This window comes from Oreochromis niloticus, linkage group LG5 (assembly GCF_001858045.2).
Source record: "Oreochromis niloticus isolate F11D_XX linkage group LG5, O_niloticus_UMD_NMBU, whole genome shotgun sequence".
Lineage (NCBI taxonomy): Eukaryota > Metazoa > Chordata > Actinopteri > Cichliformes > Cichlidae > Oreochromis > Oreochromis niloticus.
The window spans coordinates 18,374,185-18,391,895 of record NC_031970.2 but is presented as its reverse complement, the minus strand read 5'-3'; the positions used below and the strand labels follow the sequence as shown (position 1 = coordinate 18,391,895).

The 17,711-nt window shown below is 40.1% G+C and overlaps 1 protein-coding gene across 1 annotated transcript; it reads right to left on the bottom strand.

Annotated features, from left to right (window-relative positions):
* Positions 1 to 219: 219 nt before the first annotated feature.
* On the bottom strand, positions 220 to 17,334 carry mmel1 (membrane metallo-endopeptidase-like 1). Its single transcript, XM_003459576.5, has 24 exons — positions 17,151 to 17,334; positions 12,745 to 12,921; positions 12,261 to 12,305; positions 11,892 to 11,951; positions 11,602 to 11,763; positions 11,421 to 11,501; positions 10,901 to 10,996; positions 10,260 to 10,378; positions 9,244 to 9,309; positions 8,731 to 8,865; positions 8,345 to 8,434; positions 5,821 to 5,957; positions 5,625 to 5,718; positions 5,419 to 5,547; positions 4,749 to 4,847; positions 4,583 to 4,666; positions 4,395 to 4,498; positions 4,092 to 4,150; positions 3,816 to 3,935; positions 3,525 to 3,658; positions 3,333 to 3,398; positions 3,133 to 3,228; positions 2,589 to 2,665; positions 220 to 1,251 (listed from the first exon to the last, which is right to left on the bottom strand). Exons 2-24 carry the CDS (start codon positions 12,899 to 12,901, stop codon positions 1,152 to 1,154), a joined length of 2,310 nt encoding a protein of 769 aa, XP_003459624.2. The 5' UTR covers positions 12,902 to 12,921; positions 17,151 to 17,334; the 3' UTR covers positions 220 to 1,151.
* Between the last annotated feature and the right edge of the window lie 377 nt (positions 17,335 to 17,711).

The following is a 17,711-nucleotide window of genomic DNA, read 5'->3' as shown; positions in this document are numbered from 1 at the left end:
GGGTTAAATGTGAACTTACAGATCTCACACGAGTAACATTATTTTATAAAATGAATGTAGGTTCGCGTCATGTTAAGGATTTTGAGCTCAGCTCTTTAACCTCTCGGCTTCAGAAACACAAAACAACTGGGGTCTAAAACAGATTACAGTCAAAAGTGGGAGTAACCAATAATGCAACTAATATCAATGTCACATCACTCTACCTCCAACAAGTCCTGGTTTTTTTTTCTCACATTCTAAAAAAGAGCAGGCCACAGCAAAGTGTCATGACATACAGTACATGTATATAGTACATTTCTGTAGTAGAGTATTGAGTAACAATCATTTGCAAAATGTGGCAAAGAAACTTAGAAAACTGCTTAGCTAGCTTTGAAAATGTTAAATATTTATCCATGCCGTGAGTGTAAAAATGCTAAACGCAGCAGCTCCCGCAGAGTGTTAATTTAAGGTTAAAGCTGCAAAGATTTAACAGTCTTAAAGTCTTTAAGCAATTTGTTTTCACGTAACAGTGAATGACCAAACTCTCAGAGTGTGACTAATTCTTTTGTAGCTTTGCATCAGCAAAGCCGTAAGTTCTCATTTATTTCATGCTCTTCAGCCAGAGTCAGATTCGCTCACCATTATTCCTTCTGAAGTGGCACGATGTCTTAAAAACAGTGCATCAGATGAAAGGCTACACATTAAATTACAAAAATCCACTTAAGAGATATAAGAAGAATTTGTTCAACAAAGGCTCGCTGGGCATTTAAAGTCAACCTCATAAAACCTTTCAAAAAAGTCTCATCTTTTCCATGTAGCCTTTCTATTCATGTGCCCCGATGTGAGACATTAAAAAAATACAAATAAAAACAAAACGAAAGGGAACAACTGACCTCCTCATCCACTGACAATAATTCAAACTTGATAAGATACTCAAGCAAGTTTCTCTTTTACAATCTGCGTGCTTTAAATTTAAGAACCTATGGAGTACTGAGGACGCCAGCCGTTTAAAATACACCTACGGTACCATATATGCATGTGTCTGCGTCATCACTCGGCCCCAAACATACTGGAATAAGTCATGAGCAGGATATCTCTGTGGGTTTTAAAGTACAACTTATTCTTTTGATTTGACTTGCCCATGCTAAGAAAACCAACAAATCTCAGGAGTTCTACCAGACCCGACACTTCAGCTCAGGGTTCATTGGACTGCCTTTTTGGCACTGAAAGGCTTCTGAGAAAGCTTCAAAATTCTGGAGCGATCCAAGGACCCTGAGGACAAAAGAAAAGCAGAACATCATGGATAATAAAAGCTAAAGTATGTTGACGGTGTTAGAGGAGCACCGCTGAGTGTTAGTCCAGTCTCCAAGCACTCATTTCACACTGCACCAGTACTTCACGGATATACCTTTGTCATGACAAGTGGGAGTATCAGGCTTATATTTTCAGTATGGAGAATCTTTAAATTGAATAAGGCAAAGCAGAGCTGTTCAGCTGAGGAGTGCAGCTGCACTCAGAGCGGAGGAAAGGTGATCCAGTCATAAAAGCACAACCTGAATTACAAACTGAAGTGTAAATGAGTGATAATTATACTCACAGTACCTCATTTGTTGAGCCACTTCCATATAACACTGAGTGTATCATGTTTAATACATTTTTGAGACTTCTACGTCATCAGTGTGAGCCCGTGCTCAAAGCTGATTATGGAAAAACATCATGCTGACACTTGGAGTGGGTGTATGATTTGGTTGTGGTTTTTAACAGCTTAAATGTGTCTGAAAACTTCACGTGGGTATGTGCTGTACTTAAGAAGTCATGAGGGCTCATAAATGTTGGAAAGAATGACGTGCAATAAAAAAAAGCTTTGATCCACCCCTATGTACTGAGAGCATCTGTACGTCTGAGAATATTCATACTATTAAGGTAAGGTAAGATTTTACATGCCTTAAGTGAATATACTAAAGTTATTGTGAATTTTAAAAATAGATGAAACTCAAAACACTTTATATAAGTATTAATACATTAGATTTGTTTGATTTTATATAAAATACCCCTGCTGAATGAATTTCCAGTGTTGTAAATGTCTAAAATTTCCAACAAACATGCTTAAAAAAACGAAGGACTGCTGCTTGTAAAAAGTAGGGTTTTTTTCAGCATAGCTGCACTAACACTTTAATTCTGCAGCAATTATTTTGCATCCAAATCTTTATTTAGTCAGTAAGGTTTCATCGTTGGGTCATTATATAAAACAAAACACGTAATATAAATTCTAATGTTTTCTTAAAGTCAAATTTATTCAGTTTCGTTTTTTCTCTTTCTGCTTTTGAGAACTACATTATCATGCACTTTTTAAAAATGTATGTATATATATATATATATATATATATATATATATATATATATATATATACATATACACACACACACATTTACTTCAGTGCTCTCTATAAAAATTAGATCCTAAAGTCCTTTTTCTCTGTGCAGAGAAATGACACTGCACAGATCTCACAATTGATTGGAGAGGAAGGACTTAAGGGTATGTCTGAGGTTCTGACAAAAATAAAATGTTATTAGTGTGTCTGAAATTATTCCGCACTAAAGCTTCTTACCTGTATTCTAAAGGACTGTGTGAGTCAGTCTTAATGGACTGGCTGGCATACTCAGGCCGATAAGCACCACACCATACCTGGAAAAAAATAATGCATTAGTGCTTTGCTCCATTTCTGCAGACTTTGATCACTGCACAGGTTTTTCTTTGTATTAAACCAACCAAATATACTTCTGAATACTTTGTGTATTTAAAGTATTTCCCACCTAATAAATCAACTCTCAGTTTTTATATGTCCAATTTTTTTATCTCCTTATCTCAGTGAGGAGCAGATTTGGTTTTTAATTATTTGTACTGTTTTATTGTCAGTGACAGCTTTCTGCCTTTGCTTTATGTTCTGTGGCACCAAGATGCTCTTTACTTTGGCAGCTGCTCTCATCCCCTGCGTGTGTTGCTCAACAGTGATTTGCTTTGGGATTGCTTCACCCTCTGAACCCCTGAACCTCTCCTTCTGCTGCTCTGTTTACTTCACAGCGCAAAGTATCCATTGAAAGAAATGCTCCTTGTGAGCTTCGGGTTTTAGCTCATGTTCCCTCATTACTTACTTGGGCAAAGTTAAGAAAGAAAAGCTGCTTGTGATCCATGTCTAGACCAGGTAGACGAGGCTCTTCACCCTCCATCTCCACCCACTTAAGATAAGCCTGTAAACACACATCCACACACAGAAAGTTTATTATAAGCCTTCTGGAGTTTGTCACTGCTGCTGAAATAGTAACATGTGGGTTTTGTGCGTCTAACATCCAACCTTGTATGCTTGACGAACCCCTCCATTGTCTGCAATATTCTCCCCCAAAGTGCTGATTCCACTGATCTGCAATCACACGGACAAAACCATTCACACACAGCAGTGTGAAAACACTCATTGTGGTGCTCGCTTAATAAACGGTATTACAGCCAAGAAAAAACATGCTATTTCGTGCGTGCCGCAACTGCTTACATTTTGTCCGCCTGCTAGCTTCCAGTTGAAGTTGCCATATTGTTGCACCATGCACTGCGACTGCTCTTTGAAGTGGTCAGCAGAGTAATTACTCCACCAGTTCAGCATATTACCATCTTTGTCAAAATTACGCCCTGCACGGAGACACACTGCATCAAGTACTGTTTGCTCTAACTCATCATTGTCATTAGGTAGCAATAACAAATTTGAAATAAAAGGTTACTTAAAAACAAACTGCCTTCATCATTTCAGGTTCCTAAAAATATGACTTATCAGTCACCAGCGTCTCACCGTTGTCATCAAATCCATGCGTGATCTCATGTCCGATAACCATCCCTATTCCACCGAAGTTAAGAGCTTGGTGCTGATGCTTGCTAAAGAATGGTGGCTGCAGGATTCCTGCAGGGAACACTGGATGGATACAGGCAAAGAGGGAGTGAAATCACAAGTACTAGCAGTGCTGAACAGGCATGTGATTAGGAGCGAGAGTTACTATAAAAAACATCTTTAATGTGTTAAAGATGAGAGGCTGCCGGTGGCCTTGTGTGATTCTTGTAAAGCTCTTACCAATCTGATTTCTGTTGGGTGAGTAGAATGCATTAACCACAGCAGCACCAATGATCCACCTGAGGAGTGACAGGCTTTATTAAGGCACATTTATACTTAATACAGTAGCTGTACAGCTCATGCGCAGAGCTCATTTTGCACCATGAAAAATGAATTTTTCCACTTTCAGTATCCTTTCAGTTTTTTTCTGAGAAGAACTCTGAGAGCACACAGCAGTACATTCAGTGCACCCGCTACATTTTAGATAGAACTACATCTGTGTTTACTACTTCTGAAACAGGACAAATTGTATCAGTCACTTACAAGTCAGGATCAACGGGCTCTCGGAGCTTCTTCAGACTCTTGTGGGCTTCTGACTTGAGGTTCTCCAGGATGTTCTCAAAGTAGTGTTCTTCACTGAAATTTAGCTAAAAAGAGAAATGTGACACATCAATGGTGAGAGAATCTTTCAGTTGTTTACAATGCAAACTAGAAACTAGGCTTTTACTTACATGTGCATACTCTTGGTCAAGCTTCTGGTTGCTCTCCTGCAGGATATGATCTGGATAGCCAATATGTTCCTTGATTGCCATGGCCTTGAAGTGATGCAGAGCAATCAGTATGATAGTGCCAATCACCCTCTGAAGAAAGCAACAGAAACTTTTATTCATATTATACCTTTTCTCTCGCCTTCTCCTTTGAGGGAGTGTCCATCCAGCTTAACTCCTCCAGTGTTTCTACGTACGCTGCTTGGATCTTGCTGATGAGGTCACTCACCTGTGAACAAATGACAAAGACTGAGAATCTGAGTCCTGTACTAAAGGAGAAACTCAGAAAAAAAATATGTTTTGAGTTTACAAATAGTGTGATAAAAATGTTGAGCATGGCATAATGGAAAATCCCATCCTATTTGGCTTCCTAATTTTGTGGCACTGCAGCTCAAAAATACTGCTAAAAAAGTTCAGGCCTAGACCGTAGAGCAAATGATCCATGTCTTTATCTTTTCCTGCATTAATCATTGTAACCTGCACCCCCTTTTAATTTTTCTGTTTAAGTAAAGCTGCATTTAATTAACTCAGCTGACTCAGAATGTATTAAAACCTGCAATAAATTCTAAATAAAGAAGGCAAGTTATCCCCATACTGTCTAATTCTTCCAAAGCATCAGTGCTAATAAATGATATGTACTTTTTTTTTATACAATTTGGCGTTTGGAAGGTAGCCATATGTTGCACATATGCTACAAATACGAAACAACAAAGCAGAATTTGAGTTTCACTTGAATTTAAACTCATTTTCAAACTTCTTTCTGATATGTTCGAAGCAGTTTTGGGGCCAAAAGCACTCACCATTCGTTTACTTTCTCCTGCAAAAGTCTCGCGCACGTACAGAGCTCCCACTGCGTTCTCCATGCTGCTTTGGACATAACGGACACATTCTCGCCACCAAGCATCCTCCACAGTGGTCCCATAGAGAGTCTAACCACGCACACACATACAGTTACTTTGTCTTCAAATAAGCTCGCATTAGCATATGTTGTTCTGTTATGTCAAACCTTTCTGTATCGCGCTCTGGCATCTTTAAAGCGGCGGCTCAAGCTGTTAACTCTGTCAATGATGAGTTGCCAGGTGAGGTAGTTCTGCATAGTTCTGCAAACATTAATAGTTTTTGTTAAGCTGTGCTGCAGTGTATATTTTCAGTTATAATATAATCTTTACAGACTCCTTCTAGGATGATGGTCCAGGACTGACCTGATACTGTGTCTGGAGAGAACATCGTTCATCTTCTCAAGATAGGGAGAGCTATACACGACCACCTCCTCGTCCAACTGGACATCAATGGACACACTCGACAGCACACCTTGAATAAATCGTGTCCAGTTGAAACCCTGCAAGACAAATTTATTATATTTTTAAGATATTTAGTTTTATTTGTGTATAGTTATAATTTAATATGGTTACATGTTGTAGGCCTTCCAGCTCTCAGTTAATTTAGAGGGTGAGGGGACGCTCATAGGTACAAACTTTAAAGCTTTAAATCTCATTGGATTCAACTAAGATGGTTTTCAACACCTCCTTTGTTTAAAATAAGGTTGAACAATGGCTGATAAACAGTATTTCTTAAAGAAATGTGATAATTACTTATTGATTTTTGCTTTTTGACCAAAGCCATACAAACACTATGAGTTAACTGCATTTATATGGCGCTTTTTACTGAAAGAGCCACATGTAAGTATACACACAAAGCTTTTCTTTCCTATCACACACACACACACACACACACACACACACACACACACAATGTGAAGGAAAGAACAGGAACTTTCCTGGGATTCAGTATCTCGCCTAAAGAGACAGGCAGATTAGAGGAGCCATGAATCAAACCACTGACCTTCCAATAAGTCAGTGTGCTCTTTTCTTATGTGAGTATTTGGGGGATGCTTATGAAATGTTCCTTTTTAACTGAATAACATTATTTTTTCAGCCATTTTTTTTGTAACATTTCTAATTTCAGCTATCAAATATGGCCCCACCTTGATACAGGTCGCTGTGTCCAAAATAGCCACCATGCACAACAAGTTAAAGTGGGACCATCAATTACAATGTGCAAGGTGTAAACATTGTACAAGGTGTCATTACTCACAAAAATAACACGGCAGATTTCGAACACTGGCCGCTTGTTGTGCACAGGAACCAAGAGATGTTTCCAAAGTTTTCTTTTTCTGTAAATACTTTCTTTGCAGCTACATAAGTATCACATGTAAGAGTCAAAAGCATTAACTTGAATAATTCAGAAGCAATGCTGCCTTATTAACCAGCAGTCTCGTGCTTGTTAACTGTCATATGGGCTTCTTGTTGCAGATTTTTGGAGAAATATTTTGCATTTTGGGGACTTTTTATGCAAAGCTGACCTAACTAGTTGCCGGTATTATCTTCATATTTCCTTTACAGGAAAGGCTCATCGATCTTCTTGCCTAACTCTTAATAGTAAAAAGGATGAGGTGATTTTGCAAAATTTAAAACAAGGCATATAAATTGCATTTACATTTCAGAAACTGATGTTTTCTCATAAACAGTACATGGAGTCATGTGAAAAAGAAAGTTTTCACAGGGTTGTATGCAGTCCTATAAACAGCTAACCACACCCCATGATTCAGTAGCTTGTACAATCGTTTTTAGCAGCAATAACCTGAAGTAATATTTTCTGGATGGTTTTATCTGTCTCTCACATAACTGCAGGGAAATTTTGACCCACTCTTCTTTAGAACTTTGCTTCAGTTTATTGAGGTTTGGAGGTAGTTGGTCATGTACAACCACATCATTTCATTCGAGTTGAGGTCTGTACTTTGAGTCATTGCAACACTGTGATATTTTTTTTCAATGTTCAGTTATTTTGCTGGGGATTTGCTGCTGTGTTTGGGATCACTGTCCTGTTTCATGGCACAAAGCTTTAGCTTTCAGAAACTTGACACTACAATACTTTGGTGTTCAGTCAGCTCAGTGACCACAAGGTGTCCAGGAGCTGTGGCTGCAGAACAAGCCTAAATCATCACCCCTCCTCTGTGCTGACAGTTCGTATGAGGTGTTTGGTTTTTACCAAATGTGGTGGTTTGATCCCATCTGTCCATTGTTGCATTCTTGAAATTGGGCTTTGTCCATTCTGGACATTGTTCGAGAAGTCTTGTGGTTCGTTCCGATGCTGCTTTGCAAACCTAAGCTGTGCTGTCATGCTCTTTTTAGAGAGAAAAGGTTTTCTCTTGGCAACCCTTCCAAAGTCTTTTTGCTGATCTTATTATCATGGATTTTAACATTTTACATGCTAACTGAGTCCTAGTAGTTATTATGAGGTCATCCATTTTTAGTGAAGTCCTATTCTGAAGCCTTAAACCGAGCATTTTGGGTGTCGATGTCTTGGTAAATTGGAGAGAAGAAGAGAGGAAGGGAATCTGACTGGAATCTCACCCTAAAGCACACTCTGCTTTATCCCACTTTTAACTACAATGAGGGCCAAAATATACAAAAATAAAGTCATGCTTTATAAAGTAAGGCATGAAACTAGTGAATGAGACCAAAGAGTCATCAGGAAAGGCTTTAGTGAGTTTATACATCATGCGAGCAGTACGATTATTTTCTTATAGACTTCTATAAAATTTGACTTTTTGTAACCAAAGCTGCCCTGCTGGCCATCACATGTAAGAGTCTGCGATGAGTTACTTCAGAGTGGCCTGCCTGCACCTCAACAATAATAACAATAATGAAGTGAAATAATTCTTACATTAAAGGTGTATGTGCTCTGCAGTTCACCGAGTGCCATCTTGTTGTAAAGAACGGTGACATCTTGGCGTTCTTCTGCTGGTGATGTAGCCTGTCAAGCAACAGGAAGGAAAAACAAAAAAGCTAAACTGATTTGTTTTTTCTGTTATATAGTCACATTTTGCTATCCTTTCATCGGCAGAGTTTCATTTGTTATGCTCCTGGGAGGCATGAATTAAAAAAAAAAGGATGGTTAAGAGCTTGGCTGATCTCCTGGTTCCAATATGTATTTGTCTGGTTCTCTCATTTACTGGAAGCAGAGAGGAGGTGCTCATTTTTCATCTTGTCATTGTTAATTTTCCTGAACCTCGTTTCACAGTTCCATTTCCTGCTGCAGCTGGCACTCACATTGGCAATGTCTGTCTCCAGCTCCAGCACTTGCATCATTTCCTCCCACACTCGGTCGTCATCTTGAGTCAAATTCCTGTCCTCTCGGGTTATCTTCGCAATGGAAACCATGAAGTGTAGGTAGGCCTCTCGAACCTGTGGTATAGATTCAATAAAATTTAGAATATATTCATTTTATTTTAATAAAAGCTTAGAACGAATATTTTAAGTATTATATGAGTAAAAAAGTGCAAAAGTGAAACTCAACAGCACATTTTTTTCCGAAACCAAACTGGCTGTTATTCAAGATAAGATCTCACTATGAGCAGTTTTCATTGGACTGCAGGTTCCAATAGATCTTTAGTCAGATACTAGCTTTTAATATTAATCCTTTTCACCTCCACTGAACTGTGGTGGAGGCAGATATCTCATGCATTCATTTTTCAAAATCAAATACAAGAGAAGACATCCACATGATTTCATGAAGATAACAGTATGTTTTTTTATCAGGATTTGAGTGAAATGTTGTATCACCTTTTTGTAGTTTCCATCATTGAAGTAATAGTCTCTAGATGGCATCCCAAGCCCGGGCTGGTCAATCTAAACAAAATACAAGAATAAAGACAGCAATTAAACACTTTTTCATACCAATAATCCAGAAAATACTTGCAAAGATGTGCTTTTAACAGAATGATAATCAAAAATCTGCATGCTAAACTCAATTATCTGTCTGATTGTCAGATCTGAAGACGTTTCAGAGTTCAAGATGTTAAGTCTCTCACTGGGAGTGACCAGAGCGGACAGAATTAGAAATGAGTACATCAAAGTGATGGCTCAGGCTGAGTGGTTTGGAAACAAAAGTATGTTGGACAAAAGATGTCAAATATGAAGCTGCCAGGCAGAAGGATAAGAGAATGACCACAAAGAAAATTTGTGGATGTAGTAGAAGGAGATGCAGAGGATTGATGTGACAAAGGAAGATGTTAGAGATAGGGTGAGCTGCTGTGGTGACGCCTAGAAAGACCAGCTGAACGAAGAAGAGAGAGGTCTGTCTAATTTAATGGGTACCATTAATTTCATAGCTATCCATGAGCAATGAGCTGTTGAGCTGTTTTAGTTTTAAGTGAAAGGATGGACTGACTGACAGAACAGTGCTGCCATGCCTCTGAACAACGCTCTCTAATGTCTCTGTAAACACATTAATGGGACACACTGTTGGACTGTGAGAAATGTATCTTCATTACAATGAATGAGTGATACACTGTCCTTCGGTGCAGAGCACTAATCATGCTGAAAACCTACCCCTGTTGGAGTACCATTTGCCAAAAAGTGGCCAGTCAATTCAGAATGTTATTCATCCTTCTTAAGAAAAGAAACCAGACAAATGTCTGAGTACGTGTGATTAGGATTGAGTCAATGAAGGAAGTTGGACAGATGTTCGTTTCATTCGTTGACGGACCTTGTTGACAGCAGCAAACGTCAGGCTTATCTGTAGTAGTTGTATAACAGCTGTCATGTACTAATTGTGCCTGGACAAAATGTTTTCTCACGTAGATAATATGGCGCTGAGAGTCCCGGTCGTCCGTCCACACATACATGTCCAGCACAACCTTCTTGTGGAAACGAGCAGTAAGTGTTGCCAGTGTGTCCTCAAGGCTCCACGCTTCCTCTGCAAAATAAAAAGGAGAAATTTGTACTCAGTTTAAGAACATTTATCTAGCTGTAAGGAGCTATTCAGCGTACCTGGCTGCAGAAATCCCTATGCCTCTGCTGCACATTTTCTGGGCTCGCTGTGTAAATCGGTGTGCGCAGATGCAGCTATGCGTGGCTAATTCTGTTTGAGCCACCGTCCATGATTACATTTAATTAAAGTGGCAAGAGCCAGGAGCACGGGGAAGAGCGGACTATTTAAAGCATCCTTCACAGTCCTGATTGAGGAGTTGCTCTTCTGCCCACGCATCACCCTCCCAAACCCCACACCTGACTGCTCGACTGAAAAGCCTCGACCGGCCTCTTGATCCCACCAACAAAGCTTATACGCAGCTATTCACTGAGAGCAAATATAGCTGCACAGGCTCTGCGTGATGTTTTTGAGAAAGAACAGCACTTGTTTGCGTGCCGGTGTTACATGTGCACACGTGCTTGTTTGTATGGAACAGGCAGGAGGCATTAATCAGAGTGTGATTTGTACCTGTGGTGGTGTTCCAGTCCTCTGACGCCACAGGCCAGTCACCGATACTCTCAATGAGCTTCAGGAGGGGGTGCGAGTCACGCTGCTCTATGAGGCCTGCAGGAAAAAAAGAACAATCTCAGGTTGTAGAACATAACAGGAACATTATGGTCTCACTACTAAAAGAAATCACGCCATATTGAGTTCAGACCAGTGGCAGGCACCTACACTGCTCTGAGATACAAAGCTATTTATTCACTTACTCAGAAGGCAAGTTTTCTTAAATAAATTGCCCAGTGACTCTAACAGGTTACTCTAGCAAACGATTTTATGCAATTTAGCCAGACCCAGGTTGCATAGCAGAAATTACTGGTATGCACAGCTGGTAAGTATTAAATATTAAGGTCTTAAAAAGTCTTCAGTTCAAGCTGGGGAACCCTGCTGATACCCCGGCTGAGGAAGGCTGACTGATATAATAAACAGCAAACAGTTTTTTGTCAGTATATCTTGTGCTCTCTTGCCCCTTTGTAGGCAGCCTTACTTTCATTCATGCAGGAGCTGTAAAGGATTTTGGCCTTCTTGATGGCATCTCTGTCCTCTTCACTGACTGTCTCGAGAACACCTGCAACAACCAAACACACACAAACATTTTCTGTCTGAAAATCTCTCACCGAAATACTGCAGCCCACACTGACCCACACTGAAGATTTCACCCAGCTGACCTTTGAGGACAATCTCCAGCTTGTCTCGCAGAATGTCAAAGACGCTGTGACGGGAGCTGGTCTCCGGAATAACATGTCGCTCCAGCCAACCCCCACAGGCATACTGGTAAAAGTTATCACAAGGCTTCACGGACTCATCCATGTTTTGCAAGAGCCGGGCAGCTTTAAGATGCCGGCGAGGAAAGAGAGACATAAGAACAGTGTGGTGAAAATCTCACGAGGCAACTGGTGGAAGATGATAGTTTAAAAATTGTAACAGCAGGAGAAAAAAGAAAAAGCAGATTTCTCACCTGCAGTAACACAGTCTGCAGTTGTACACACATTGCTGGGGTTGGAGCGTAACAGCTGGCCTGGAAAAATCAGTGCGAACAATTACGAGAGAACTGTTTGACAAACTGTGCCCCAGCTGAGAGGGAGGATGTTGTTGTGTGAAGTTCAGACCCAATTTTAAGTAGCCTAGATCTGTACTCTGTGCGAGAGAGGAAATGCCTGTGTCAGCAGTGACTGTGTTCTTTCACTTTTGTGTGGCTCTGCTGATCAGGCAGTAAAGGGACTTCCAGTATTACAGTGTCTTTCAGAGGTGCAGGCTCGAATATGACACATGCCATCCCACTCATCCCACAGTGTATTCTGTGTTGAGCTTAGAAGATTACACTTACCCTCACCTGTTGAGCTCCTGGACACACTCGGCCTGTTTGATTGTTCTGAGTCGGATGCAAGAAAAAGATCAAAACATCAGACAAACTCTGCAATAATGTATCATGACTTTAATAACTGGGTTGAGTGGGTTGAATGATATTTTTAAACAAAAGAAAATATGACACACAAGGCCATCAGACAGAAGCCAGTTGCATTTTCCAACTTAAAGTGTGGACCTTGGTGTGGAGTGTACACATGATAACACCGGGGAAAGTCCATATTTTACTCATTTTTGTGAGTGACACTAAGCATTAAACTTTCCACCAAGGATATCTAAAAACATACACACATCATTTTTGCATAAAGATGACCATTTTGAAAAATACTTCCAGGATTATTTCATGTGTCAATTTTGCCTTAATGTTACAAACAGAGTAGGGAGACACATGTCATTACTGCTGTAATATCTGGATTTTTCCACGGTGATCGTAGCAAAGCATTTACCTTTCATAGCTGACGTGTAGAGGACTACAAGCCCGGCCAAGGCACAGCTGACTAACAGGAGCAGCACAGACAGACCGATTTCTGCAACAGTCCAGCGACGCTTTCCAGGTTTACTTGATTTCTCCATGATATCCATTTGGCTTTCGGATTTTCCCATATTCCTCCTAACTGCCGGCTCTGTAGGAAAGACACCGTTGGAGTGTGGGATGGTCCAGGCAGAGAGCTACCGTCGTGTGTTTTTGCGTGTGTATGTGTGTGTGGGCTGTGCAGTGATCCATCGGTAAACTGTGCCAGCTGACCTGCAGTGAGTGAGCTTCAACTGCCGAACACCTACAACAACTTCACTGACAGGAGTTTCACTGACAGTGAAACTGTTGGTCTTGATGCACGATGCAATTTATTTTTCTTTTGTAAAGTGACATAAAATGTTTTAGCTCAGGTTTCATTCTGTAGTCTTTCATTAAGACTTCTGAACCTGTTCAGTACACAAATAAGGTTTTGAGATTTTCTTTACACAGCTTAACAATATATTATAAACTTAATAAAATCCAAGTAGCTGGAGAGGTTAAACTGCCTTCAATCTTTTTATTTTATTAGAGGAGGAGAGATGCTGAATTATAAATATGGAGAAATATAAATATGGAGAAATTACTCTGCTGTTAATATTTAAACTGAAAAGGTCACCATGTGGGTAATGAGTTTTCATCATGTGGACGGATGGGGGGAGATGAAACGCTTTGGTCTGATTTAAGGGACAGTAACTATGAAAAAAATGTTGAAATTATGTTTCCATTTTTGGGTACTTTTGTGCGCCGCCCCCCCGCACACATTTTTCAGTGAAACTGGTGGATATCTTTATCTCTTAAGTCCTTCAGAAAAAAGTCGGCGGCACAGTCCAAAACAGTAGGTGCTTCAGTTTAAGCAACCATGTGCCAAAATGGAGAGGAACCACAGGCATAGGTCACACATCTTTGCTATAAAAAATGAACAGACAGATACGGTAACTGTGCTCGAGGCATCTTGGCCTTCCAGTAGAGCGAAATGTTTACCTGGACACCTTAGATACACAGGTGTAAATGATTATGTGTCTCAGCTGTCCACTTGTGGGCCCATCACCCCCGACACATTTTAAGGCCAAGTGTGAGGGTCAAAGACTTTTTTGCAGCAGGCGTGTGAATGTGTTGTTGTTGTCTGTAATTTGGATTACACAATGTAGCTTTAATATGTCAGCGGGGCACGGGAATGTTTGGTTGTTAAATATTTTTGTATAATACTGATGATTCTACAGAGGTTAGTCTACATGTTTTAATACTTACTATATTCAGTATATTTTGTACTCTGTAGAAGGTCATTTCACTGGTGCACCTTTATCGCTAAGGTCCATATGTTATTAATCTGGCAAGAAAAGAGTCACCGTGCATCGAATGCGACGCTCAAGCTGAAAACAATTTAACAAACAGTTGAACATTAAACTTGCCTACTCTGTTCATTGTTTTTTTTTTTTTAAATACAAGTATTTGGCCCCACCTTACAGCCCCACACACATGCGCATCCACACTGAGCCATGCTTTACTTCAAGAGAGCTAATTTCTATGCACAATAATTATGCATTTGTGAGCACAATATTGCAAATGAGCATTTGTGCAAGGGACAAAACAACAATCACCCGTGGCTTTCAGCAGCATTGCCTTGCATCTATTCACTCGGCAGCACCTGTTTCTTCCATAACCATTCCCATTGCCCTATCATTAGGCCTGACAGGGACGGGCTGTAAATCAGAGGTTCACACTGCTGTGGCCCATTAGCCCTTCCTGATGAATACTCATGTGCACATATCGGGCTCTATAGTGATGAAGAGCGGGCAGGGGCTTGTTAAAGCTTCACTACCAGCCGCAGACTGTATCAGCATCAGACCGCACAGAAACACCCTCGGAGGCTCAATCCTGACATAAAGCATTAAAGACCGACCTCATATTATAGAAAACTGTCCAGGAATAATGTTCAGTCTGTTGTGACTCACTACAGGGACTTATTTACATAATTCAAATGTTCTCAGACAGTCTCACTGCTTTTTGGATTTAGGTTTTAAAATCTGGATTTTCAGGTGAATATTAAATCCAAGGTTCATTTCCAATGAATGCAAAACTGAGTTGGCATAAAGAAATGGACAATAAAGAAGCAACATTCATTATTCTTTACAGAACTCCCTTTTCTAATATGACAAGAAACCTTTAAAACCATCATGTATTATTTTTTACTGGTCATTTTAGGAAAAGCTGGTTAAAAGTTGAACACAAGGATGTCACTTTTAATTTGTGCTTCACGTCATTACCTAAAATGAGATATTTCTCAGTGCTGATTTGTTTGAATTAGTGCATTTGAAATTTTAAATTGTATCTTATAGATGGAAATGAACAACAAGCAGATGAGTGTGTGCAAACGCATGTGCTTCACATGCACTAAAATTAAATCAGTGTTGATTCACACAGCATCTGAACCGTGCTCTGCCAAGATGTAGCCTTCTGAAGACACCTGTAATTGGCAAGCGTTTCCTATCATAAATTAGATTTTCTAAATCCTATAACCAGACCCCAGAGGAGGTTCAGGAGTCCAATTCCTTCTCAGACCACTTTCTTTATCATGTGGGAAAAAGTTGTCATTTATTTTTATGTCCAGTGAAGCCAAAAAAATATTGCCTACCCCCAGCTTCCATCTTTATTCCTCAACATGACCAAGCAGATGGTTAGGACAGGCTCTTTGTAGCCTGAGAGACACAACTCGGGATAAAAGAGGACCGAAAACACTCATCATTGTCAGTCCAGCGTATTGATTTATCTGCATTTTACCAACTATAAAGCTGGCAACACTTTTAAGAGACGGCATGGGCACCATGCTTGAGGTGTTCAGATGTTCAGCAGATTGAAAAAAGACATGTTAACCACATCCTTTCAAAGTGAGATGAATCAGCATTGTCACTGAATCAATCATGAGCTTTTAGCAGTGGAGGACAACTTGTGTCAGCTCTAGCTGAGATCCACAGGGTTTTACTTGCTTTGTAAAAGAAAGGCAAAAAAACACAGAAGTAATATGGGTGCTGAAATTTAGGGGGCTGCTGAGTTGATCACCTTGATAACCTTTACTGAAGTAGGGCTCAAACAGACATAAGTGAGCAAAGACAAAAATTTTAATCAGCCAAGAAAGTAAAAATTTCCAACTCTATCATCAGGATCACTGATCGAGATTGTTACTGAGTTTCCTTCTCTCGTTGTTGGTTCAAATTACTTTGTTTAGCTGAGTTCAAAGGCTCACATGGCTACCTGGCAGGTAATCATATCGCTGCGCATAACACTGTGAGATTACTGTGCTCAATGTAGCATAACGCTAAGCCTTTATAAGCACCATTTAAAGGACTCACAGCTCTGAAACTCCCTAACTGCAGCAGGCTTGTCACATCTTCAATATTCCTGAGTCCATCACAGTCTGTCAGTAAGCTTTTAGCAAGGCAGGGTAACACTGTCTGTCACAGCTGAGACGGCATTTCTATTTCTAGCCTCCTTTGTTTGATCAGGTAAAAGCCATACTGAAATTATGACATCATATTTGAAGATATTTGGCCAAAGAGGGTAGGAGAATAGACAAGAGCGAAGACAATAAATGGTATAGCTTATTTAAAATATATTTAAAATGACAAATTACAAGGGCAAACAACTTCTGCAGGCTATTGTGTTAATTTCTACACATGTATATAAAAAGATAACGGAAGAACCAACAGAGATTAATGTGTTTAAGTTAGTGGTACATTCTGTCAACAGTGAGATGAGCATTCAAGTGAAAACCAACTCATTTGTTAAGTGACATTGCAGATTGAAAGTTAAAATTCTGCTAAACACTTTCAGATTGATTTTAAATCATTTTCTGAAGGTATTCACAGCAGCTTTGACATTAAATGCTAGAAAAAGTATCAAACACAATCTAACAGTTGGAGATTCAGGGTCTCCAAAATAAGAGCCTTTCTCTGTAAGTGAGATCAATCTGTACTAAATGTCTTATGGAGTCTTTGTTTTAATCACGTTAAGATTATATGCGGCTTTGTTCAGTGACTGGTACTGTACTTCGCTGAACTTTGTCTTACAAACAAAACGAGGATTATCAGGTCAGCCAGCGATCTGCACACTTTCACAGGCGTTCAGTCTCATTCCCTTATTTTGCCCTAAACTGTGTGACGGTGCCATCTACGTTTTCCACACAGCAATGTCTGAAGAGCTTAGTGTTTTAAATCTGTCCTGGGACCACTCTGCTGCTTACCTGATACCTGAAGGCTGCAGCTTCACAGGGTAACTTTAACCACTTTCACTTTGGCACTTGACAGCAAACAGGAATGCAATCTAGAGGACCCGGAGGCTTACCTTTGTATGTGGATGGCAGAAGTCCCTGAGCCGTTCCCCCACAGCGTGCTAATATCTCAAACACCCCTGCTGAGCATCCACTCAGAGCTGGTGTGTAGAGAAATGAGTCTGTGCTGCGGGTTGAAGGAGACGTTATCCAGTTCAGTGTGCTGCTCAGGGAATGAGTGAGGCAGCCGAGAGGGAGGGAGAATAAAAGAAGGAGAGGATAGAGGGAGGGAGAAAGAGGAGGCAGATGGGAGGTGATAGTACTAGATTGTTTTTGATTGCATGACTGTGATAAGAAAAAAAACACACATCAGGAACAAGTGTGTGTGTTATGAAGAGCTGAGGTGTGGAGCTGAGGGGTCAAAAGGATATTGGTTGTGTTACAGTGAGCATCAATTTCTTTTTCTCACTGTGGAGTGTGCCCAGCTGCTGAGCGGAAAGACCAGAAAAATCTGGAAAGCTCTCAGAGAGATAAGACAAACACGTCCTCAAAGCCCTCTGCTGACAAATAATCCGCCACACATCGTGTGTTTAAACCTGTTTTAGCTGTTTTGTTCTCATCCTAGCTGCCACAAA